The sequence below is a fragment of the Amyelois transitella genome, chromosome 15, assembly GCF_032362555.1.
Source record: "Amyelois transitella isolate CPQ chromosome 15, ilAmyTran1.1, whole genome shotgun sequence".
NCBI lineage: Eukaryota > Metazoa > Arthropoda > Insecta > Lepidoptera > Pyralidae > Amyelois > Amyelois transitella.
The window spans coordinates 4,831,126-4,857,855 of NC_083518.1; the positions used below are offsets into that span (position 1 = coordinate 4,831,126).

General features: G+C 34.2%; 1 protein-coding gene across 4 annotated transcripts in view; it reads right to left on the bottom strand.

Moving 5' to 3' along the window:
- Positions 1-2,769: 2,769 nt before the first annotated feature.
- The window catches only part of LOC106136324 (kinesin light chain), a 39,672-nt gene continuing 15,711 nt past the window's right edge, over positions 2,770-26,730 (bottom strand). For 2 of the 4 annotated variants that reach the window (XM_013336840.2, XM_013336839.2), the window contains 12 exons: positions 25,458-25,671; positions 22,076-22,278; positions 20,375-20,502; positions 19,475-19,703; positions 18,816-18,949; positions 17,566-17,690; positions 15,988-16,113; positions 15,414-15,492; positions 11,222-11,331; positions 10,710-10,826; positions 9,396-9,485; positions 6,639-8,355 (listed from right to left, as the gene is read on the bottom strand). In XM_013336840.2, coding sequence (XP_013192294.1) covers positions 8,266-8,355; positions 9,396-9,485; positions 10,710-10,826; positions 11,222-11,331; positions 15,414-15,492; positions 15,988-16,113; positions 17,566-17,690; positions 18,816-18,949; positions 19,475-19,703; positions 20,375-20,502; positions 22,076-22,278; positions 25,458-25,646 — 1,620 coding nt within the window. In that variant the 5' untranslated portion in view covers positions 25,647-25,671 and the 3' untranslated portion in view covers positions 6,639-8,265. Of the gene's footprint in view, positions 5,031-6,638; positions 8,356-9,395; positions 9,486-10,709; positions 10,827-11,221; positions 11,332-15,413; positions 15,493-15,987; positions 16,114-17,565; positions 17,691-18,815; positions 18,950-19,474; positions 19,704-20,374; positions 20,503-22,075; positions 22,279-25,457; positions 25,672-26,730 lie in introns of those variants that run through there. The other 2 variants (XM_013336841.2, XM_013336842.2) reach the window with 2 other exon arrangements.

The window sequence follows — 26,730 nt, forward strand, 5'->3', positions numbered from 1 at the left end:
CTTTAAAAATTCACCATCGAGGTTTCGCATTTTTATTTAATATTAATTTGTAAATTTTGTCGAAGCGACTATCCAGGGCTGCACTCAGTTGGTAAATCCTGAAAGAGGATGCGCGTACGCCGGGCGTTAATGGCGTTTCAGAAAGGCGGGGCTTGAAACATTGGGCGGAGAATGTTTTTTTTGTTTATGACTAACGTCCATTGAAATACAAACTATACTTACATATTACCTACATATTGAAAAATAAAATATATTTATAAGATAATGACAAGTGAGATGTGTTTTTTCTGATGAATAAGAAGCTAGGTACATCTCAATCAAGCACGTAATCAAAAAAAAGTTACGAATTTTTTCCTTTAAAAAAATACGTATTGTTGTTCCTAATTATTAGCACTTGTATCTTTTGTCAGATAAGTATCCTAGCCTTTAACTTTAGATATAATTATTTTAAGATAAATTTAGAAAGGTCAACTTAATAATTAATATAGATATTATCTTCTTTTATATAGATAATAAGATGTAGGTACGTGTGAGTACTTTAACTAGTAGATACTAATTAAATGATTTAAGTGTGAATCAGCTCACTGTTTGTTGACACAGGATTCTAGTTAGAAAGCCCCTGGGGCCGCCCTTTGCCCTTCGGTTCTCACGCGGTACAAATGATCGCCATTAGACTTAAATGAAAGGTTTACGAACATTTTAGTGGTCGATGACGGCCGCTCGTAATTTCAAGAGGGTTGTAATCGAAGCAAAATGGGGCTTGTTGGTAGATAAGTATTGACATGTAAGTAGGTACTTTTTGTAGCCGAACTACTAGGTAAGTCTAAAAAAATTCAAAACATTTCGACTCTGAAATTTATTCCAACTTGATCACATACATACATATAATCACGTCTTAATCCCTTACGGGATAGTTAGAGCCGTCTTGAAAGGCCACGTAGAGCTAACTCTATGGCTAGCGATTAAAAAAAATTACAGGTTGTTAGTTGCTAGCATACCGCCTAGAATAAGAATAACGAGTTTAATAGCCTTAGAGCCTAGAGTTTATTAGAAGAGGATGGAAGGTTGATGTTCAATGTGAAATGTGATGATGCTTCTGCTCGGGGGTTGACGTACGGTTTGGTTTAGATGTGGAAAGTCAGTCAATCACTTTCCAAGCCGTAATAACTTGCCTTAATAACTTTTCTGAATAGCATAAATCCCGGTTACATCCTCACCCCTCTGACTGGAGAGCAGCCCTGTGGAAAAAAGATCCCGAAGAAATTCTTGGCATTACAGGTAAACAGCTAGATGCCAAGTTTATAGAATGTAATAAAAGTAGATGTTCAAAAGCTAACTCTAAACTTAAAAGGCTAGAAGTAGGTACTCACCCGGGAATACAGAAGGAGTAAATACTTAGAGCAACTCTATTCCAAGTATTCCATATATAGATCATCGTAGATGTGTACGTGTACACACTTCCATGTCCGATTACCGAGTTTAGATCTCGCCGCCTGCTCACGCGCATCATTGGAGCTTCCTACCGCTACTGTCTGTGTATTAATCTCATTGCTTTCCTATTACTCTTTTCTGGGTTATGCAACCCATTATTTACTCTTACGATGATGGCAATATCGTTTCATGCAACATAATGTGTAACCATGACATAATATGGGTTGGGTTCTGCTCCAAAGGTTGGACAGTAGTTACAGGGTGAATAAGGAGTTGCTTCGTGTAAAAACCTGACTTTCCCATGTTATAGTCCTTATACGAGTCCCATAGGTACTTATAAGACGTGCTGATAGATAGATCTCGGGCTTATCTTCAGAGAAATAAGGACGCGAATGTGACTAACGCCAGGAGGATAGTTTTCCTAGATGGTAGGTAGACAAGATAAAGGGTGTGTTTTGTTTGAAGCCTTTTTTTACGAAAATCTATGTTACAAAAATAATATATGATCTAAGCTTAGCTAATACACTGTGGGTATACAGTAGGACACGCGCTGCGTTGCGCATGCACACCCCAGGCCCGTGTGTTTTGGCAGCTGCTGCTTATGCCCGCGATGATCAATATAATGAGACTTTTTATCAATTTTTTTGTCACGAGCAACGTGTTGAAATTTTCTGAACAGTTATAGGAATAATAGAAGGTGAACTTCAGTTTTATTTAGATTTCTGATGACTCACAGTCAAATAAGTATGCGTTAAAATCCTAAATCCTTAGATTTATACTATCCTCTGCCATTGACTGACATAACATGTTCATTATGGTATTTTTTATGGTTCTACCCGATTTTGTATATTTAATGTTTATCAACGAAATACAAACATATAGTTATGTACTTACCTAGGTAAGTACAGTACCAATATGTTTTTCCTAATAACTACTTATGATTATTTTTATAAATAGACAAAACATGAGAGTTGCTATGATACAATACATACAACCCTGATTTATAAACATTAATCTCTGATAATGATAAATAAGTAGCCTCATTATATTTATAGGCTTATTTAGTCATCCGAGCAAATGAACCGAATCTTACGATTGCGTCGCTGATGACTTGCGCAGACGCCGCTAAAGTCATAACTCGCATTATTTATTGTCGGTCACTCCATTATATTTTTGTAGTTGTATTTTTGTTGGGACAATTTTTGTTTGTCTCTTTTAAACTCCATTGTTTAGAGAACATTAACGAGCAATAAGAATTGCGAAGATAACTTTTTGATGTATTAAAAAGGAAATAATAAAATAACATTAAAATTATGCAACATTTTATTTTAACTCAAATTTTTCAACACAGTCTCATCAGTAGAATATGTTTTACTTAAAATAGTGAATACAAAATGTGAATGTAAGTCCTATTGAACGTCATATAACCTTCTTTTTTTTTTATATCATTATATTAAATAAATATTTTTTTCACCAAAGTATATAACAAAATTCTTGAATGACTTATCTATACCTAATTGTTGAAAATGTGTATTTTGTAGCCATATATTCATTAATGTTCATTTTATAAAATTGTTGATAATAATTGTAACTACTCATGACAAACAACATGACTTACACAAGTTTTCATAAGTTTATTAAAAAGCAGGAACGCACCTTTTCTCAGCATTCACAAAAGCGTGTAAGTAGCACAAGTCTTCTATTATCGTTAGACAAGCAACCTATAAAAAATTCAAGTAAGTACACCCTTTTCATGAACGCAGACCTTTGCAACGTATGGTCCCCGACCTAGGAAATTACTCATTTATATTCGCCGGCGATGATATCGTGCAAAGCGATTAAATGAAAACTGGATTTATATTTTTTATTATTAAACAGACTAGTTACGCCTCCTTTTTCAAAGTAGGTAAAAAAGGTTACTCATTAAATTGGAACCCCGGAATACCAAGGCCAAGAAAAAGAAGTAATAAAAGACTGTTGGCTCTGTCTACCCCGCAAGGGATATAGACGTGATTATATGTATGTAATACTTACGACAAACATAAGTGATATCGGTGATATGGGATCTTGAGAAAAATTATCTTAATTGGTAAAATCATCAATAAATATTAAAATGAGGAATTTTATTAGTACCTAGCCTGCGTTCATTCTGAGTTGGTCTGATGCTTCTCGAGGGGATGTTTGGACCCCTATATATTTTTTTAGGGAAATTTATTTTTCGATTTATCACCGTCATCATATAAAATAGAGTGTCCCTTAACGTAGAAAGCACGTATATCATATTATACTTATGTTTTATTTTCGCAATAATTTGTTCAATTTAATTTGTAGTTATCTATCTGCACAATAGTAAAATCGAAAAGAATAATCACCAAAGTACAAAGTTTTATTTAACATTCTACAAACTACAATCTCTGCTGCCACTAACCACGATATCACAAGCATAAAGCTAAGACGCAGTAGGGTAACACTCTAGTTTCGTCCGGCGACTCATTTCAAAAGAAATTTAAGGATTTATTGTTTACTTTTGTTCAAAAGTATTAACTCAGTACAATAAACAGTACAATGAAATTACCTTATTCCATTGAAATTGAACGATTTGTTAAGTACTTATTCGAAAAAGAAGTACATAGAGTATCCGGCGAAAAGTATTGCACCTACCGAAAGAAACAATTAATTTGCGATCGATGTGCATTTTTTCATTAGGTGCTGACATTGTTAATAAATTTGATAATTTTCCACTCTCGTAAGTTAAAAGTGTCGCAGGACGAAAATCTACTAGAGCCGCAACGATAGTGTTAGCTCTAAACAACACTAAATTATTATCTCTCTTTTTTAGTTCACAACATGCTTGCAAAAAGTATTTTTTACAGATACAGGTAGCGTGTTTATATTATTGATTATCTAATTGAAAATGTATTTTGATGGAAAATCTAGCCACCAATTCTCTCCGTTTGCACCAATTAAAAAAATAAAGAGTAGATAAATCAAGACAAAAATTGAAACGATGACCTATTTAAAAGATGTTATTTTTTCATCCACTGTTAAACATCATTGAAGGATGAAAAAATATTAAGGAATAAGATTTAAATCAAGACTCCAGATCAAAGGATATAAAGATAAATTACTCTTACATATAATATCATTCTTACAGAATAAACTTAAAATAATAGTAAACCATACATAATTTAGTTAAATTAATTTTACAATTTATCATTCACAGTTCGCATACAGTGAGTGAACTTTAGATGGTTTCTCATTTGAGGTAAAAATATGTTGTGTTCCCATTTGAGTCGTATTTTTAGCGTCAAAGATACGAATGTCATTTCTACAAAGATACAATTGATCATGAAGTTAACAACTCGATCCTTCATTTACGACACAATGGAAACGTTTATAATGGTTATGTTTTCCGATTTATGTAGTCTGAACGCTACAATATCATTTAATGCTGTGCTTATCACGTCTGCAGTGCTAGAATCCTTACGAAAGTGAAGGTGGTGTATTTGAGAAGCATCCTTGGCTACCGCGGCGAGTCCCGCCGGGGGGCGCCACTAGTGGAGTTACTGAGCGCGGTCAGGGAGCTTGCGCGCTTCATGCTACAAACGAAAGTCATTAGTTTATTAGTATGTAGTTTGAAATAGGGTCGACATTCAAATACAGTAAGAATTTGATTACAAAATGTTAGTTCTACATTAACAGGGTGTAACCTAAAGGTTATTTACATAATATGTACTTATGGAGATAAGCGAAAAATAATTATTACAGGTTTAATGGTAAGGTTTTTTTAATATTGTTTCCCGTGTTCTACGAGATTAGTCAGCGGCACTGACAAATTCGGTAGCCTCCAAAAGTAAAATTGTAACCATATGCTACATCCTGTTGAAAAAAATAAAAGACATGCCTTAACATTTGAGAGTCACGGTAAGATGAAATGAGACTGAAAAATACCCCGCAAAACAATAGTAACCAAAGACAAAAGTATTAAAATTGGATTTGGGATTGGGAATATAAACTTTTTTAACTGTAGATAATGACAAAATGAGGTAAAATTCAGTTTAGACTGAAGATTTGAATCATCTTTCCGTGCTCTTATTACGTTGATTTATAATAAAACTATTTTACTGTTCATCGCACCCACCCCAATTATGCTTGTTCGTTATACATATTACATGCGAACAATACTTACATCAATTGCCAACACGAATCAGCATCTAAAAAGGTATAAATTTCGCACACTACGCTACATATCTATACACACATTGCTGTATTGTGGTGCGAAGCTGGTGCTTTACAAATCAAGCGTATTTTAGCATGTAGCGTAGTGTTTTTACACAGACATAATTCCAGCTAGATACCAATAGTGTCGCTGCGGATGCCAAATGACATGAGATGGCAGGTGGGTGACATCTATACGTAGGTAACTGCTGTGTACCGAAAGTGGGTTAATAGTAAAGGGAAAAGTGTTGCCTTCACAATAAACACGAAATCTACATAGAGGCGGTATCTTGCTGGACCTATATCTGTTTTTTACCTTTCAGGGTCAGTGTAGTCTACATCAGGCGGCAGGTTGGCCGAGTGGCGGCCGGCCAGCCGGTTGAAAAGCCGGGCCGAAGACCGCCTCAACGACTCGCGGAGTTTCGAGAAACTGGCGCTCCGCGACACCTCGGCCGAGTCCTGCCGCGCCCGCGTTATGCAATTTACACTCCATTTTGTTTCAACTAAAAATTCGGATTCTTTGTAAACTGGGGTGGAAATCTGTTTATTTGTCTTTTGAAACATAATATAAGACAAAAAATATTGGGACGAAAATTAATAAGAAAGTTGACAATGGCGAGTAAAAATATATATATTGATTGGTAAGTTTTTGTTAAAATAACACCAATAATACCTAAAAGTATACGTTGGTATCTAACATGTAGATAACTAATGAACAATGAAATTGACAGAACATCAATGGTGTTGTGTGATTGAGATGCGACCATGCATCTAAATACGTCTAACAGCAAAAGCCGTTGAAGAATAAACTCTGAAAGCTTTAAATATGAATATGTAAGTGTCGATAGTATTCATGCTAATGTTACTACAGAGTTTATAGTTGTAATGTGATGTGAAGTGAGCTCAGATATTCCAGTAAAGTGGGCTATAAATTGCATAACACCGTAGACTCACCTTCCAAAACTCTCAAATAAAAATAAAACAAAAAGTTTACATAAATATTTATTAACAATTTTTAAAATTATCATTGACGCGACATTACGAGACGACAGCGCAAACTTTGAATTACATTGGTATGACGATTGAAACCAGTTAGACTTAAAATGGAGATTCTTACTGATAAAACTGAAAATCCTTAATTGCCGATGTCTCTTGTATAATTAACATAATCTAGAGTAAACTAAGTTAAAAGACGCACAGACTCAAGCAGCACCCACATACAGATATAAAAAATCATGTATATAAAAATACTATAATATTTATCACCTATATAGGTACTCTCACATAAAGCTTATCTCAATATCGTACTAACACTGGAATGAAAGTTTATGTAAGCATAATATTATAGACAAAATAAAACAAATTATACTATAGTGCCTATTTCAATGATGATTAAAATAAGTATACTAACGTTCACAATAATAAAATCACGATCATGCATTCTTCTAAAAAGAACACATTCTAAATAATATCAGCAAATTAAAATCGACATTGGTAAGCAAATAAAATCGTTGTTTATTAAGCATGCGTGAATTATGTAATAAATATATTTATCATAATAAAATATTTTGGACATTCCACAATTAAATGCAAATTGAAGGATTCGATAACGAAGTTGCATATTACGTGACCAATATTTATACTGCACAATGTAGCTTTTAAAAATCAAAGCTATTTTTTTGTAGCGAATAATACGCACCAAATTTAAAATTCAGTTTATTTACAATAAAACATCTAAGAATTAAAACATTCAATTTCGTCATGTAATATGAAACTCCGTGCGATAACGACGTCATCGTTTTAAAAACATATATACTCCGTCCCTATATATACCTATTCATCGATTGCAGTAGGACGGTCGTGATTTTTTTATAATTCTATCACACTTTTAGTTTCTCATTAAAATATAATCCCTATCACATGCTAATAAATAATACTAAGCAATTAAATTCCACTGTTTTGAATTTCCTAAGGATTTAAACAATTTAAAATAGTCCGTAACAACTCAAAAAAACCTAATCAAATAATCCTTGAAATTCAAGATGGCGGATATTAATACAAGGTGTAGGTAACGTACGTGATCCATTTTTAAGTAGTAGTAGTAGTAAACCTTTACCATGTTTTTTCCCCCAAAGCTAAATAAAATAGCTGTGAAAACGGATAACATTAAGACTCTCATGTAAAAGCAGGTGTCCATACAGCGCAGCTTTACTTCAAATGATAAATTAGATTTCGTTGAAATTTTTCCTAAGTAGAGATAGACTTAAATGTGTTTTTTGGAGCTAAAAAGTAGTCAATAAAATGTAAATATATACTTTAATTTAAATGTCGGTAAGAAATGTTAAAACAATTTATTCTTACTAAGTAACTCAGGAGAGAAACGAATTATTATATGTGATTTCTCTACTTTGACCAAAGTTTTCTCTACTTTCTCTACTTTTATATGGAAATTAATACGTACTTTTGTTGTATTAAAACGTACGCTTACATTAGAGTCTTAATTCCTTTTCAAAAGATAAAACTTTAATTAATACCGAATACATTCCGCAACTCTCCAGGACCACGTACGTGTAAAGCGAGTGAGTTCTTATATCCTAAAGTACACGAGGCCTTAAACTACTGGTGCGGGCCGCCAGTGTTGATGCCTAGCGCGTTGAACAACTTTGACTTTAGGTTCATGCGAGGCTCACTCGCCGGGTTCGAATCCTACACGAGACGAGAACAAAAAAATAAATTAAAAAAGGTGCAAATAAAAATTAAAATGTGGCATGATTGTGTATAATACATATAATTAACAAAATAAAAGTGGTTTCTCTTATACAATAATATATTTTAAAGAACATCAAAACTACAAAGTTAAATAATTGAACGTAGAGGTTGAAATAAAATATTATTATATACAAAATATAATGAATTAATATAATAAGGCTTTTTATTAAACTTCATCTCTGATTGTGTAAAAAGATGCTCAATTGTTAAGAACAATTCCTATTACTTTCTGGTAATGTTTATTGAAAATGACTTATTCGCGACGTTCTTTAAAATTAAATTAATTTTACAATGACATGCAAGCCTTCAAACATATATATTAAGATCTTTTCCGATTTGAAAAAAGGACACTTTATGTAAGAGAATTATGTACAATATTAATAAGCTAGATGATTTATTATTTTGCTCAAGTTAGGTGTGAGTATGATATGAATGATATTTTGGATATTTTATGATTGCAGCTGTGGTAGCATAGTGCAGCAAGATGATAATGCGAGTGCATTTGGTGATCACAGACGACAGATAGTACATAAAACCTGTGTAAGAGTGTTATTTTTAAATAAAGAACATGTTCTTAAACTTTAGACAACCCATTAACCGTATTGGCCACATCCCTTCATTTGCGGCCAATAGGCGTCATTGGTCAATTTATTTTTCGAACATGTTCGATATTAGAAAATATTATATGAAAGACTGATTCGATACAACCAAGAGTGATTTACTCGCACTGAAAAACGCCACATAACAGAAAACTAGAGTGAAGACTATTTCAATGCAACGTTGAGGTAAATATGAAAAAAATGGTCACGACAAACAAATGCAAACAACAAAACGTGACAAGAACCCAGTGCATATTGAATGTAACATTCGAGTGCAAAAGTTCATACGCAAGTTTCCAACGTGTTAAATATGACTTTTGAACTAGACTGTACAACACTAGACCATCATTAGTGCACACACAATAGTGACATCCTAACCTCGTCGTGGTTGTCATGGTGGGGCTCCATTGACTCGCGGCTGCCGTGCCGAGCGCTCCGGGCGCGGGATTGCTTGACGATGTCCAACGCCTAATGGAATGCCAACAATTTTGCTCACATCGCTTGCTTTCTTGTTTTATATTGCCAATATCGCGTAGGCGTAGGTAGGTAACAATGAAACGTTAAGCATAACGTTGAGCATATGAGTTTTAAATCAGGTCAAATCAAAGATTACAATTATAAATGACTTGCTGTCTGTAAAAGATGCGCTTCTCTCTTAAGATGATTTGAGAGAATGGAGTAATTTTTCGTCTCTTTCGTATTTGAAAAGAATTAACAAAAAATTTTCAAATAAATACAAATACTTTTTTTGCTATAAATGCGGTTCAATTTGCTCAACTTTATGCGTAAACTTGAATGAGTACTAATCTCTTAATAATTATTGTTAAATCTCAGAAAATACAATAAATAATGTATTTTCTAAAACAAACAAGCGATACCAAACTATTTCATTTTTAAAGGCCAATTACATGTATAATAGTATAACCAGATGTTAATTTCGTCTGTGACTTACTTGCTGAACGTGCTAGGCAGCGTGCAATCAACGTTTATAATTAATACAGTGCCCAGATAGCTGCCAGTTCAAATAGTATATAAGTATACATATATATAACTCATTTTTATATATACGGAATATATATGTTGTGTGTCGTGTAATAAACAAGCGAGTTAAAAAAATTGACAAATTTTTGCCCATGCCCAAAAATTTCATAAATTTATAATATTTTAGGCCCTTGTAAAAACATTTAAAAATATTAAAATCGAAAGGTGAATTATTTAGGAATATTTAATAAATAACTACTATCAGGCAGTACTTACATATAAATGTAAAATTGAAAACAAGAAACGTGCCAAAACATTGTAATACTTTGTTATTTAATAAAATACGTGTCAATGTACCCAGGCACTAACATGTTTGTTATAACTTAGTATTACAAAAATCCATATATTTGTTTGTATTATATTTTGTCTCATTACTTCAAACTTTCGTAACAAACTATTTAATATGCAAGGTAATACTACTATATGGAATTTCCAATAATGGCATTTGGTTTACAGGACAATTATTCAATGTTTTTAAACAAAATTTCTAAATGGGGCTCTCTTTCATCATAGCAGAGTTTATAAATGTTTTTATAACCGTAATAAAGGCATAAAATAAACTTTAACCTATCTTTCTAATAATACTCAAAACCAAACACGTCAGCCTCCGGGAATTGCCAACTTCATGACAGAAAAAAATAAAGTTCCTACCTCCTTTCGGCTGCGTAGAGCGCAGTCCTCCAAAGTCTCGGCCGCTTCGTATTTGCCCTGTCGCCGATAGAGGGCGCCTAAGTTCTTCAGTGTTGTTGTTACCGTTGGGGAGTCAACCTGCGCATACACAGAAGATACAGTGTATTTTTATTTTAGAATGTAAAATATTCTTTAACAATTTCTTTTTATTTAACCACCCAATCACATTCTCAGCTTCGTCTTAATGGTTTAAGAATGCCTTGTGCCATTAAATAACAGCTATTGTATATTATATTTGGCGCACTAAAGTTTAAATTAATTAATAGATAATGTGTAGATGACGCACCTGATTTCTTTATTTGAAATAAAATTTAATTTAGGCGTTATAACTAAATCAATAAACAGACGCCGTCTATTAACATGCATGTGTTATAGTTACGATATACTAATGCTTAATAATAGTAAAATAAAATCTCTCGATACATTTTTTAGTTCGCTATTGTCCATCTAAACAAGTATAAGATGTGTCATACCTTAGCGGCTTTGTGCCAGCCGCCGTACTCCCCGTAAGGAGCATTTTCCTTTTGCAGATGTTTGTTTTCCTCCCGTTCTTCTGCCACTTGCCAGATAGGCTTGTTATCACCTGCGAAAACATACTTAATATTAATTAAAAGTAATTGAAACAGTTAACGATATATTTAATAGAAATATCAGCTGCCAAGAGTGCGATTAAATCTTAATATATGTAATATATTGTATGAAAAAATCGAAAAATTATCAGTGACGCGCATTAGACTTTTTTACAGAGCAGAAAATTGTATTTAATTTGTATAGAACACGTCGCTGAATTAGAGAAGCAATATATGTTCAACTTTTAGTCTCTGTTTCGGAGCTATTAAGAGTTTATATTGTATTGTATCTAAATTTTATCAAGTATAGGCCAGGTCACAGACAAAGGCTGGTTTCATTCGTCTGAAACTTAATTGTATTTTACATAATATTACCAAGACTATTGATAAACGTAGGTATAACATAAGATTTAATCGCACAAGATAAGTTCAAAAGCGATAGAATAAAACCGACACCATCCGAAGCTGAACATTAAATTTATGTATTAAAATGTGACACAAGTCGGGAAGGTGTGACACAAACAGCAGTCTGTTTAAATAAAAAGAAATAAAAACTGATGAAACCGAAACATAGATATACAACAAAAAGCAGATTCCTTTCCTACCTGTGCCACACTATATCCAAACTTGTGTCACTCACCTATTCCGCATCTCATAACAAATCACCCACATCGCACTGATAGCTTCTCGTTAATCAGTTCATAAAAACAGCATTTTTGGAATAAATTAATTAAACAAATAATACATAAAATCCTGATTAAAATAGTCGACATTCAACTATTTATATCTTAATTAACAGGTGGTTCTAAAGTGTTGATAAACACGCAAGAGGTACTGCTTTTATCCAACATTTTGACAGAATAAAGTTGCATATGAGTTGAGTATTTATTTTAAGAGATTATTTTCCAGCAGACGTGAGTGGAGATAATTAGAAAAAGAATGGTTATATTATACGTCATTTGGACTTTAGTACAAAAGATTTCATGTTTTCTTAATAATATATAAATTCGTTTATTTCGACATACTGTTTTCATGAACCAAAAGGTTTAAATTAAGTGAACAAACATTAAAATTTACAATATTTAATCAGAAAGAAAAATTTATAAATAAAATTCTTTATAAAATATTCAGCGGATCATTTATAATTTTAACATACAATTTGGCATGGACGTATTCATCCGTTACATTAAATATACTACAAAAGGAAATACTACAAATAAGATTCTACCTACATGCATCACACAAAACAAAGAAAAAAATAAACTATTGCATTAAAATGTATAACTGAATGTATTGCAATGCTACCAAGTCACTTTCTCTACAAAAGGCCTAAGAGCTTGCTGTAAACGAAAAGTTGCTTAGAGCTATGAAATCTAATTCATAGGCAAGCCAAAATATATAAAGGACAGCCAACTACTCGTTCGCATTAACTTCACAGATATCCTCCACAAAGGATAAACCTATTCAAAACAATAACTCCATAAGCTGAAATACACTTAAAAATAGCATTACTAAAATATAGGAACAAAATATATAGGTACTCGTATATTTATACAAAACATTGCACTTTTTGAATTCAGTCATTTAAGTGATAAATATAAAAATTATCTTCATTATGGTTACTAGATATAACAGCCAAAGGGACGGCAAGAAATATTAAAAACAGTAATAGAAACTTTCATTTTAAATTCACTATAAAATATTAAAAAATTGTGTAAACGTGAATATGATATGTACATATCCAAAAAAGATACCAAAATTATACGATCTCATTCATAAGGACGTATAGTGGGTAGCATATTACCCAAAAAATATTTTTTCCTAAAACAATAAATTTCTTTAACAGCAACATATGTATATTCTGTTGGAAGAAATACCAAACCCGGACACGGAAGGTTTGTTAAATATTAAACCTAAATAACTAATTGTTGGGTTTCTCTGAAAACGATTGTCTTAAACTATGTATGTCAAAACAAACTATATAGGTAACTATATTCTATGCAAAAACTATACTAATGACACGTTAAGTATATATCACAAACATGCTTAGAATCCATTAACCATTTCAAAATAGATGAAATGTGGTTCAAATTTCTTATATTAAGGCACTTTGTTTACAAACTACATCTTTTTTTTAATAAGGGCAAGGAAGTTTTAACCAATTAACCTCATTTCATCTATTCAATTATAATTAGGAATATAATTTTATAAATTACCATGCAATTTTTATAGTTTTTATTTTTAAGCTATTTACACATAAAATTTTCAAAATATCCTTTACTGTTAACAGAAATGTACTGAAAATTATGCTTTTGTGCTTTGGTCTTTCATTGTTAAATATATTCCTTCACCAACGCAATGAGTGGCAAATATTGTGATAAGATTAATCTGGCTTTAAATAAGCATAATCAGTATAAGTTAGAGACTAGCAAATATAAAGTTATGAAATAAATAATAATGGAACATAAACCCTACATACTAAAATTTTACGTCACAATATTTCTCACTCACTGTTCATCTCAAATATAGAAGAGCTTAAGGCGGTACTTGCTTATCAGATAAAATTCCTAACTTACACAAGGAATGTAATCTATTGCTATTCCGCCTAAGGTAATATAAAACTAAAACCTAACACAGATGCCAGTACATGGAAATGCAATTTTAATGTCAAACACAATAACACTAGCTCTTTCTTCTAGTAACATTTCGAGCCATTTTAAGGTGCGGGGTGATTGTTATTTTTGGGCTTTTTAAGTGACGCTATATACTCTGAAATAGCAAACAGAAATATAACGTCAATGAAATAAAATCAACACAAAATATAATCTACTCTACTGAGATCGATGACGAGTCTGGCAACGAGAATTTAATAGAACTTATTTTCGCTACAATCTGTAATCCATAGATTTTATTTATGAGCGTAACGTATTATAACCAATCATGGAAAAAAAAGCTTACATTTTTCCGTCTATCTATCTCCTTCTAATTGCCGTTATTAGAGAGAGACGGAAAGGGACAGAAATAAATGAAGAAAAATATTTTTTTTGCCTTAAACGTAATTAGAAGACATATTTTCTTCTAATATTTTTTTTGTTACGAGTTTTTTCCAGGTGGGTTAAATGACACGACTTAACTCTTAACGTTGACTTACTCATCAATAAATAAACAGAGAAGCATATAAAAATGGATTAGTATAAAGAAAAGCTAACCTCTACTCTACATTAATATACAGGTCTTCCAAATAATCCCTATACGATTTTACTTGTTTCGTGTATTATGCGAGATTCAGTTTACTTTTATTTAAAAATCATACTTCTGAGATTCTATTAAACTTTAAACGGCACTTTCGATTATACTCAAGTTTTTTTAGGAGCTGATGGATCTACGATCTCCTCCTAAAAAACCCTCTAGGGTTTACAATGCCTTGTTTTCTTGTTTGTGTATAAAATATGTGATTATAGTCAATGTGAGATTGTGTTATTTATTTACAGTTATACACATAATTAATGTAAATTTACAAGGTTTAAGTTGTGTGTCTGTGAAAAATTTGGAGATTGTATACGTAGAATGCCCTTAACCCATAAGTAACCTTTACCAAAGTTAAAGTTTTAGTTATTTAGCAGATTTACGATAACAATGTATACTAACCGAGTATGCTCATCGACAGAGGCACATTCGCTACAAAATCGACTTATATTAAGCAATTCAATAAAAAAAACGCATTTATTATAATTCGTACTAATCATGAGAAAATGAAATGTAGTCGTAATCTTCAATTATTACATAAACAAGCATTGAAAGTGTCTACGGAAAGAAAAAATGAAATAAATACTAGAAATGTAAAATTGTAATATTTTTGTTTGTCATATCAGATCTACGCAAGCATTATGGTCCTTAAAATATAACTTTATCTCTATGACAGATATGAAATGTTATTATATTGTCTGTCACCTACGGAATAGTTATCGTGCCATCCTGCTCTCACAGAGATTAAGTTGCATCTTGAAGACAATAGAAAAGTCTGTTAAAGGTCAAAAAACAAAGATGCTGAGTCTATTGAGAGGGAAGAGTAGGAATATAAGGAATGCAGTCTTACCGTCGATGGTGCCGAATTCCCGCTCGTGCGCCCGCGTCAGCACCTGCTTGTACAGTGTCTCCGCTTCTTTGTACTTGCCCTGGGTGATACATATAAATTAATATAAAATATTCACAGGGAAAAAGGTAATATACATATACATCGAGTAAAGCTTTAACCATGATTCAATATTGTTTAGGTTCCTTTGCAAAAGAAGCAGCGGATAAACAAAAGCCGGTTCGTGTAAAAATTGGGCGTAGCGTTGGAGGCTACATCTTTTTTTGTGTTCTTCGACAGAAATTTTCTCGCCTCAAATCTATTCACGTGATGAACTTTTATTAAGCACCTTTACCTTTCCTAATACATTAAGAGGTAAACTTTGTAACTGTTTGATTGTATGTTTGTAAGGTCTACTTCGGATATACTGAACCGATGTTGAAAATTCATTCACCATTCAAACCAAATACCATACCAAAAGGTACATTATATTGCGGCTTATGTATGGCGGACCCCTAGTAAGTTGTAAATGTATCTACACATTTTCATAAACCCGTTTCCTAATAATCTACAAAAGCTATGAAACTTTTCCACGCACCTGTTTGAGATAGCAGGAGGCGAGGTTGTTCTTGGTCTTGGCGACGTTGGGGTCGTCGGGGCCCAGTTTGCTCTCGTAGATCTCCAGGGCCCGCTGGTAATACTGTTCCACTTCCTCGTATTTATTCTGACAAACAAACGGACAGCTGCTACAAAATTTTATAGGTACACATAAATGAAAAGTGTAATTTTTTCAAAAAGTCAATTTCCTTTCAGGTGAGGGAAAATAATATGTTCTTACATGAAGAAAGTTTAAAGAGAATTTGTAAAGAATCATGTTGTTACAAGACAACAAATGCAGGAGTAGCCAACCGTCTCTTGATCGTTGGAGTAGAGGATGAATTAAAATCAACCAAATTTAAATAAATTAAATAGTATCAGATTCGACTTCGAAAACAAATTTAGTACAGCGCTAATGATATGTTCTTATGTCCTTTACAATGGCAACTAAAATAAGCACATTCATATGAGCAAAGACATCTAGCCGAACATTAACAACATGCAGTCTTATTGAGATAATTGGCTCTCGGCAAAGGACGAAGATGTGTTATTATATCTAGATTCTTTGGCTAGTAACAAACTATAGAATGTTGGTATGTATCGGCAAAGGACGAAGATGTGTTATTATATCTAGATTCTTTGGCTAGTAACAAACTATAGAATGTTGGTGTGTATCGGCAAAGGACGAAGATGTGTTATTATATCTAGATTCTTTGGCTAGTAACAAACTATAGAATGTTGGTATGTATCGGCAAAGGACGAAGATGTGTTATTATATCTAGATTCTTTGGCTAGTAACTAACTATAGAATGTTGGTATGTATCGGCAAAGGACGAAGATGTGTTATTATATCTAGATTCTTTGGCTAGTAACAAACTATAGAATGTTGGTATGTATCGGCAAAGGACGAAGATGTGTTATTATATCTAGATTCTTTGGCTAGTAACAAACTATAGAATGTTGGTGTGTATCGGCAAAGGACGAAGATGTGTTATTATATCTAGATTCTTTGGCTAGTAACAAACTATAGAATGTTGGTATGTATCGGCAAAGGACGAAGATGTGTTATTATATCTAGATTCTTTGGCTAGTAACAAACTATAGAATGTTGGTATGTATCGGCAAAGGACGAAGATGTGTTATTATATCTAGATTCTTTGGCTAGTAACAAACTATAGAATGTTGGTGTGTATCGGCAAAGGACGAAGATGTGTTATTATATCTAGATTCTTTGGCTAGTAACAAACTATAGAATGTTGGTATGTATCGGCAAAGGACGAAGATGTGTTATTATATCTAGATTCTTTGGCTAGTAACAAACTATAGAATGTTGGTATGTATCGGCAAAGGACGAAGATGTGTTATTATATCTGGATTCATTGGCTAGTAACAAACTATAGAATGTTGGTATGTATCGGCAAAGGACGAACATGTGTTATTATATCTGGATTCATTGGCTAGTAACAAACTATAGAATGTTGGTATGTATCGGCAAAGGACGAACATGTGTTATTATATCTGGATTCATTGGCTAGTAACAAACTATAGAATGTTGGTATGTAACCACAGGCCGCGGTACCTGGTTCTGGCAGAGCAGCGCGAGGTTGTTGAGCTGCTTGGCCACGTCGGGGTGGTCGCGGCCCAGCACGGCCTCGCGGATGCACAGCGCGCGCTTGCACAGCGGCTCGGCCTCGCGGTACTTGCCTGCGGGCAGGGAGCGCTTAGGTGCTTTGTACATACATACATACATACATATGGTCACGTCTATATCCCTTGGGGGGTAGACAGAGCCAACAGTCTTGAAAAGACTTAATGGCCACGTTCAGCTATTTGGCTTAATGATAAAATTGAGATTCAAATACTGACAGGTTGCTAACCCATCGCCTAAAAAAGAATCCCAAGTTTGTAAGCCTATCCCTTAGTCGCCTTTTACGACATCCATAATGGAAAGATATGGAGTGGTCCTATTCTTTTTTGTATTGGTGCCGGGAACCACACGGCAAATTTAATTTATTAAAATGTAAAGTGACGTGACAAAGTGCCCGCGAAAGCCTATTCTCTGAATAAAATATCGATTTAAATGTTTGATTTTAAGGACTTTTCAATGTAAGGTATATATGGTATATGTCCCTAAATGCAATTGAAAAGACATTTGATTTATTGAAAACTGAAGACAGACTTTTAAAATGGTAATACTTCGGGGAGTGGGGATTCACAACCTTACTTATCCACTGATCCATCCATTCATTGTATTTTCAAAATATAGGCGGTCCTCAATTTCTTTACACATTGGCATTGACCCAAACCCAGATGGCCTCTAATACGCTAATTACACCACGGCCGCTTACCTATGCGGTGAAATGACGAGAATACGTACTAATATTTACACAATAATTATGTAACCATTACACCAAATACTTAGATTGAAATTATGTACTTGGTCACATAGAAAAGTATGTAACCTTCCCAACGTCTAGAATACGCAAGTGGTATACTCAAAAATATAATATAATAACACAAAAGTATTAAATACTAGCTGTGTCCGCGACTTCGTCCGCGTGGAATAGTTATTTTGGGCATCATTGAAGCTCTCAAGGATGAATAATTTTCCCCGTTTTTTTTTCACATTTACCATTATTTCTTCGCTCCTTAAAGTTACAGCGTGATGTTATATAGCCTAAGGCCTTCCTCGATAAATGATTTATTCAACACAAAAATAATTTTTCAATTTGAACCAGTAGTTCCTGAGATTATGTCGTTCAAACAAACAAACAAACTCTTTTGCTTTATAATATTAGTATAGATATTTTCTCAGTAAAAAAAAAATACCTCGTTTGCCATAAAGTACGGCAAGATTGTTAAGTGTGGCGGCGACGGCGGGATGGTTCTCACCCAACGTCTTCTCGCGGATAGACAGAGCGTCGTTCAGCAGGTTGGCAGCCTCCTTGTATTTGTTCTGGTCCCTGAAAAGATATCATTTATGTTATCATTATTTATTTTATAAAAACTAACAGCTTGTTAGAACTTAAATTCGAAGTTCGCTTAACACTTTCATGATTTTCTATTAAGATAAATTGATTGAGTAAGAAGTTCAGCTTTTTTATTAAAGCTGATATTGTATCATTTTGAAACACTATTTCTTGTTTACGATCCACATTGTACACATATATGATAACGGAACATTAACAGTTGAAAAAAAAAAGCACTTGAAAAAAACAGTCAGTTATTGGCAGTTTTGAGCCCAGAGTCTATTCAGAGAGTAGGTTGTTGCAACGGGAAATATGTTCCGACAGTTACTTTGATGTACTTAACTCTTTGTTTCATCGGGCAACTTAACTGTATACAAGAGCGACATCTGGATGGTCGTGGTCCGAAGTCTTCTCCAGGTCTTCCAGGGTTTCTTACAAAGTGGCACAACCATTTCATATCGGCCTAGCGAGAACTGAATCACCGTGTTATTTCTATCAAGATTTATAAAAGACACCAACCTGTATACAAGAGCCAGTATATTCAGCATAGTAGCGACATCTGGGTGGTCGTGGCCTGAAGTCTTCTCCAGGTCTTCCAGGGCTTGTTTGCAAAGCGGCACAGCCACTTCGTATCGGCCTTGCGAGGCGTACTGGATCACCAGGTTGTGCAGGGTCCGCAGACGAGCCGGAATCTCGTAGCCAGCATTTACTTGCTGCGCGAATTGAGACTGCGGTGTGGGTGACAGTGCTGGAAAAAATTTAAATTAATAAATATAAAATAATACAAACAAAAGACAAAGGACAAAATAGACTTAGTTTGTACAAGTGTCAGTCTGTAGTCACCTGAACAGAAACTAACCCACTATGGTGTTTGTATGAACAAGGGGTAATCTTACTCGGGCGTTGAATGTTCTCCCTAGAGAAACTTATTTAAGACCTGTTCTCAACAAAGCTAATAAAAAAAAGACTTTTGTTGTCATAGATTGTAGGCAACCTACAATATTTACACATTTTATCTCACTATTTTCACATAATATAATAATAGTTCAATTAATTATTTATTCATTAGCAAAGCCAGCTGGCATACCAATACAGTTAAACGTGTCATAGCTTCCCAAAGTAATGGTTGCTAGGGCATTGTTTGTTAGAGAAAAAGATTTCATGATGATATTTTCTCCCCTCTACTGTATTCCTTCTTTCTATTGTTGATAGACAGATAGATAAATAAACTCTTCATTGCACCATAAGAGTGAAACATACAAAACAACACAGAAAAGACAGAGCTGGTACAAATACTAACCTATCGCTAATGCAATCTCTTCCAGCCAACAATACTGTAGTGTAGGTACGTATATCGCTGAACTTTCTCTATACTTCCTACATAGAAAGAGAACATTTTTGATAGATCTTGTAACTCACACTTGTTGTTCCTGTTGTCATCGTTGTCGTCGTCCGGGAACAGATCCACCATCGGATCGTCTCGCTTGTTTTCGTTCTGGCCGCTGCGGTTGGAGTCCGCCTCTTCTGTTACATCGCTGTCGTATTTACTGAAAAAAAAAAACGTAGTTGTTCTAATTTTGAAAGTTAAAATATTTAAGTTGAAAAGATTAAGGCATTAAATAATGGAATAAACACCTCTTTTTCGAGAATTCTAGTGGCATGTTTTTTGTTAAAAAAAACAATTGTCATGTTATCGATACCAATACATCGATAACATGACAATTGTTTGTGTGTCCGAGTGTACTATAAAGCCAATGAAGCGTAGTAAGGCGGAGATTTATAAATACAACTGCACACTGACACGTTAACAATGCTGTTTATTAGCAGGTTCAAATCCCGTCGAAATTTGTTCCTTTTAATAAAAGTCACCCAGTTTTCACTGCTTTCGTACAAAAGAACTCTTATCGAAAATCACCACTACACGAAATTGGACTTCGCTTCTCTGTGTTTACAAATAATGAATGAAATTTAAACCTTTTTGCCTTGAATGCAGGGTTCCTTTTGCGCAATAGACAACTAGGTCAGGTGTGCAGTTGCTGTGCATACAGTTTTAAACCTGCATTTAGCCCGGACATTAAGAGGCCACGGTATGCATAGTAGCATCGAGTGCATTGTAATTGAATAATTTGAATAGTATTCAATACTCATTTTATGAACATTGATCGATTGAAATAAACGCGAATAGGTTACAATATAAAAAAAAAACCTTATGTAGTAGAAACATACATTAGGTTAATGATTTCGTTATCAACTATACGACATCAAATTAATATTATTTAAGTGTTTTGTGCTCTTTCCAGATCTCCTTTCAAGCCACTTTGGAATGCCAAACATGTAGACAGTCCATTCTTCAGCCTACAGTACGATTTAACGCGGGTAATAATATACCGTATGAATGCGACGCGTCGGTGACGCATTGGCCCTGTGTGTTATTGTGGTGTAAAAGGGTTTGATATTTATTTGTATGGTAACAATAGCTTTATGTTGTCTAAAAATAGTTGATTGAAAAGTATATCGACCTGATAAGTTATATAGAAAAACGGGAATAGCTTAAACATGCTATATTCGATAGACTGAATCTTTTAACGCACAATCCAACGCAAAAATCTTAAGAAACATTTTATTCCGGCGACAGTTCAAGTCGCCACGAGCTATAAAGCATATGGAGTTCGCATTTTACAGTCACAATATGGAAGCCGAAAGGTTTGTTCTTTCCTCGAATTGTGCCACTCTTTGTTAGGAGACCTGCAGTTTTCCTAACACAACCTGTGATGGTCGAGGCCTTGGAGACGAACTTATATGCTATAAGATTCTGAATTCAGACGAACATCTCTTGATCTGGAAAATGGAAACTCATAGCTTCCATTCGGTGAGTCATTCGCCACGCTCATTGAGTTAGGGTATACTTGGGAGGTCTGCAGTCTTTGCTGAGCGGCCGCTAGTTCTCATAACTCAGGCTGCGATGACCTCCATAGGCGCACTTATACAATTAGATTCTGCAGTCAGACTCTATGAAAAAAGAACCTACGAAGTCGAGGAGCACAACATGCGAAGTTAAAAGCTTTAAAGAGGAACCTGGACTTTTTGGAGTCCGTACAGACGAACCAACTGGTAACTCACCGAATGGAAGCCATGAAGTCGAGGTGCTTGTTCTCCTCCTCGAGTTGGGCTACTCTCTGTTCGGAGGCCTGCAGTCTTTGCTGGGCGGCTGCTAACTCGTCACGAAGCCACGCGTTCTCTTGGCACAGCCTGCGGACCTGGGTACGCAGCTTCTGCTTTTCGGCTTCCACAAGTTGCAGGTGCGACGCTAGCGACATCATCACCTGGACAACATTATTTTTGCAAATATTTTTTGGGAAAAATCAATCACACAGGGTGCGATTAAATAAAAGTAATAAAACTGTCGATTGCTCTTGTTAACGCCAAGAGATAGGTATAGGAAAGTGGTAATTATAGTGCAACACTGATCCCACATTTGCTCATTTTATAGTTAATCTATAGTGTCATGTACTACGCCTAATCAAAATAAAATTGTAGAGGTGATATGTAAATGGCAACGTAAGTATATGATTCTGACGGATCTATAATCGCACATTAACTACTTAATAAAGAATTGACTCAGACGTGAGTAACATATATCTAACTAAATAATACAATCAGATGCAAAACTAAAATAGAAGATATAATGACAGGTCATGGAATTACCAGATATAGGCAGAAGGATTAAATAAGGTATACAATTTATCACAATTTATCGCTCAAGTATTACGAATAAAGTAAAGTATCTCTTCATTGGTTGCGACGCTCTTTGATTTACATTATCAGTAGATACAATATGACGCCGTTATACATAACGGCGTCATTAAAACTTGTAAGTTTTAAGTAAAATTATATATTAGTTCATATAAATCGTAAAACAATATTTGAAAAGTGCATTGCACACTTTTTGCTAAGCACTCATAGCGCTCCCAGCGGAATGAAACGTGTCATCATGTAATTTTCCAATTGCCGTGAACATACCGTCAGTGGTCTATTGTCAGACGAACGTAAAACCAACATTCCCACGATTTTTTCCACTGTCGAACCCGGTATGCGATGTATGCTCGACGTGTTTTTTTTTTCATTTGTGACTTTTACACAAGCGAAAAGAAACAGCGTTTTTAATTAAAAATTCCAGGAAATTAACCTACACTTAGAAGAGTTTATATTATAAAAAAAATTTTAAGAGTAGGTAAATTTCCAATTAAAAAAAGGACACACAACAGTGTGTGCGCGTTCTTTTTTTTAGGCAATAGACTAGCAACTTGTGACTATTTGAATCTCAATTTCATCATTCAACCATTAAGCGGAACCTGGCCTGTCTTTTCTTGAATGTTGGCTCTGCCGACCTCTCCGGGAAAAAGGGCGTTTTGTATGTATATTTATATCAATTGCTTCGCAATCCTGTATTAGGGTTCAACATAATTTCTATATTTTATCCGACAATTTAAGATCATACATTTTTGCATTCACTCGCTCATATTCTAGACCTAGGTAGTCAACCTCACAAAGCGACGTCAGAGCGCTGATGCCTTTGTGATAAAGCTTGAATAAACTCTTGGGGCGACGCACTTCATTACTCAAGAGCTTTTAAAATCACCACTATTATACTACAGCGAGGTTGCAAGCTATAATTTTCTTTTAAAAAAGAGAAAGTTAGCTATTAGGTTTTTTTTTCTTTTTAGGAATTAAAGTACTAAATAAAGCCTAGATATTAACCCTACATTGGAAGAACACATAGACATAATTATATGAATAGATACAAACCTATGATAAAACAATTATAACATCGTGATGATTACGTTTGACTGACGTAACAAATACAATCAGGATACTACATTATCAGCTAGTTTTATCGATCTCTCTTTTGTTTAATCAGATATGCTTACGAACAAATCAGATAGTTTGTTATTACTTTTACTACTTTTTCGATCAATTGATACTACTGTACTGATGTCAGTTGTATATAGCATGCAAAATTTTTACACTTTAAGAAATAAGAAATTATGACTCTGAAAACCCAAGGTCTGAATATGCGATTAATTTCATTGTTACTATCTATAAAGTAATTGCTATACAGCATTATAAAGTGATAGAATAGAATAGATTTATTTTCAAAATTGGATACAAGGTATCACTTATTGACGTCACATAACTTAAATCTAATTATAACTACTACCGCTTCCAAAGCGCATGTGTAGAAGAAGCGGCGGAACAAACGGCGGTTTATTACGATACTAGTGTACTCGTATTATCTTTATGAAAGAAAACTCACGTCTAAAAAAATATGACATTCAGGTGTCTTTGCTATATCGGTCGTTTTCGCTTTTTTTATTTCAAAGACTATCAATGAGCTAAGACGCCGCGGTGACCTAAATTACTTCTTAGAAAAGAGTCCTGTAAGGCTTTGCAGAATGTAGGGCAGCCACCCGCTTCAGGCAAACCTTCTTTAGATAAAATGGACTGGTGAAGTATTTTTAGTCTTGGGAAATGACTAGCTGTGATAAACAACTCGTTATTAAAATATACCTATAAAAATTGAGAAAAACAATCTATAAGAGAGAGAACTTGCAATAGTTTTGGATTGGTTGCTAGAATAATTTTTCATTTACTAGTAACTCATAAGAAAATGTAAACATTGCTGTTACATTTTACACGCTCTAATATAAAAAGAAATACAACCATGAGTAATCGTGCATTCAAGCATAATTGTCAAACAAATAGTTGAGTGCATTCTATCTCACATAATGACAATGTCATACCTAAGCTCTTAATTACAAAAGAAATTTGTTTTTTAAACACGTGTTTACCGAACCGCAAACCACAAGATGGCAGAATCCAAAGTAAGCTATCAAGCGTATCAAAGTCACAAGTATCAGTAATTCTGTACCGCCCTGCTTGTGTAACACGCTGGTACGGAACCCGATCTTCTAACCGCGGCGATCACGTTTTGTTTGTTTTGACTGACACACGTGAATAGCCGTGACTGGGGTGATAATATATGTGGGCAAATGTTGCTCGTAAAATTCTTATAAATAATTTGGTTTTGTATGTAAATGTAATTTTCTTTGCTTTTCAGTAGATAATATCTGTCACAGATACTGTCAGTTCTAGCTTAGTTAATATTAAAAAACAACATCAATTCTATTTGTGGACATAGCTCCTTAATCTATTTCTTTGAACTTACTTCGTAAATTGTTCATGTTATGCTAGCAAATTTCAAGAACAGCAATTATACACTGTGACCATAACACACACTATTGTGTGTAAAAGTTGACATGACAATTAAATCCCATTTCTGTTATGCATTTCTTCTTTCAGTTTAAACTGTGTTATCTTTCTGTTTCTCATTTCTCTCTGGTAGCGATTTTCCTCAGTTGCTTTTTGCAAAGCTTTTGGTATGCTAATAAAACACTAGCAAAGGTTTTACAAATACTATTAACCAACGTTTTATGTATCTTACCTGAGCCTCGCCCAATCCCAGCTCGATGGCATCAATGCTCTTTCTGACCAGAGACGCCTTCTCATGTTCATGATCAGTGTTGGCCGCCAACCCAGCGAGCAACTGAGCATGTTCGGCCCTCAGCGCTTCCAGGCCAGCGGCGACTGTGCGCGCGCCGGCCACCATCTCCTCCTGCGTCATCGCCGTCATCCTGCCTAGCGATTCGATCTTCTTTCTGTTAACAATTGAAAAGTAAAAGTAAGCATCTACAAAAAAATTAAGAGAATTTCTATTTTCAAGTTCCTTTTTCAGAAAGCTCATCAAATGCGGTACTCGTAAACGATTATGTGGACATGAAAACATAGCAAGGAGTTTCTCGATACAATGACTAATTCTTCAAGCTTTTCACAATCGCAAACAAAGAGCCTACCTATATTTTGCAGGCGGTTTACATGCATATCTGAATTTTTGATAATACAATATTATACATATTCTTAACATAACCTTCATTATTTCAGTAGACTTTGATACTACTTAGGTACTACATCAAGTAAGTACATTCAACTTTTATAAATTCATCTATTGCCAATGTTAATATAGTTTTATCTCCGTGTATCAATAGATAAAAATCGCGATAACAGCAAATAACATTGTATTTACTTCATGAACATAACGGACAGTTGAAAGAGGTTGAAAGTAAGTCGCGGGCATGTCAGCAGTGCATATCCATTCAATGTGATTGATGCGATGACAGCCATTTTCTCTGGAAATGATTGTGTGAAAACAATCTGGGACAACTGGTTAATTCAATAACCGAAGTTGTTGTCAATATAATATAATCAATTTACATGAAACTCTTGAGTGACTGACAGATTACGTACAGCTAAAAAAACAAGTAGGAAGCTGAAATTTGGACGTTCCATATTCCATTAAACTTATACAGGGGAACACTTGAGGGTATATACCGAAATTCTTACGAACGGGAAATAAACAATATTTTTTGTATTACGCCAGTGGAACTACAAACTAATACTACTAACTTAATACACTAGATTACAAACCAGTATGATATTAGATATCAGAATCTATTATTTGTTTAAATTTTTCACAGAGAAGTTTTTGACGGCCAGATTTAGTCCACTCAATTGTGTTTACACCTAAGATGAACCGCTGTGTCATGACAGGCTTTGAATTAACTGACTGGAGTTTACACGGACGGCTTACAAGACACCGGACTCTATTCGAGCACAACTTTCGGATTCTATCATTTATTTAACTTTCTAATACCCGATGT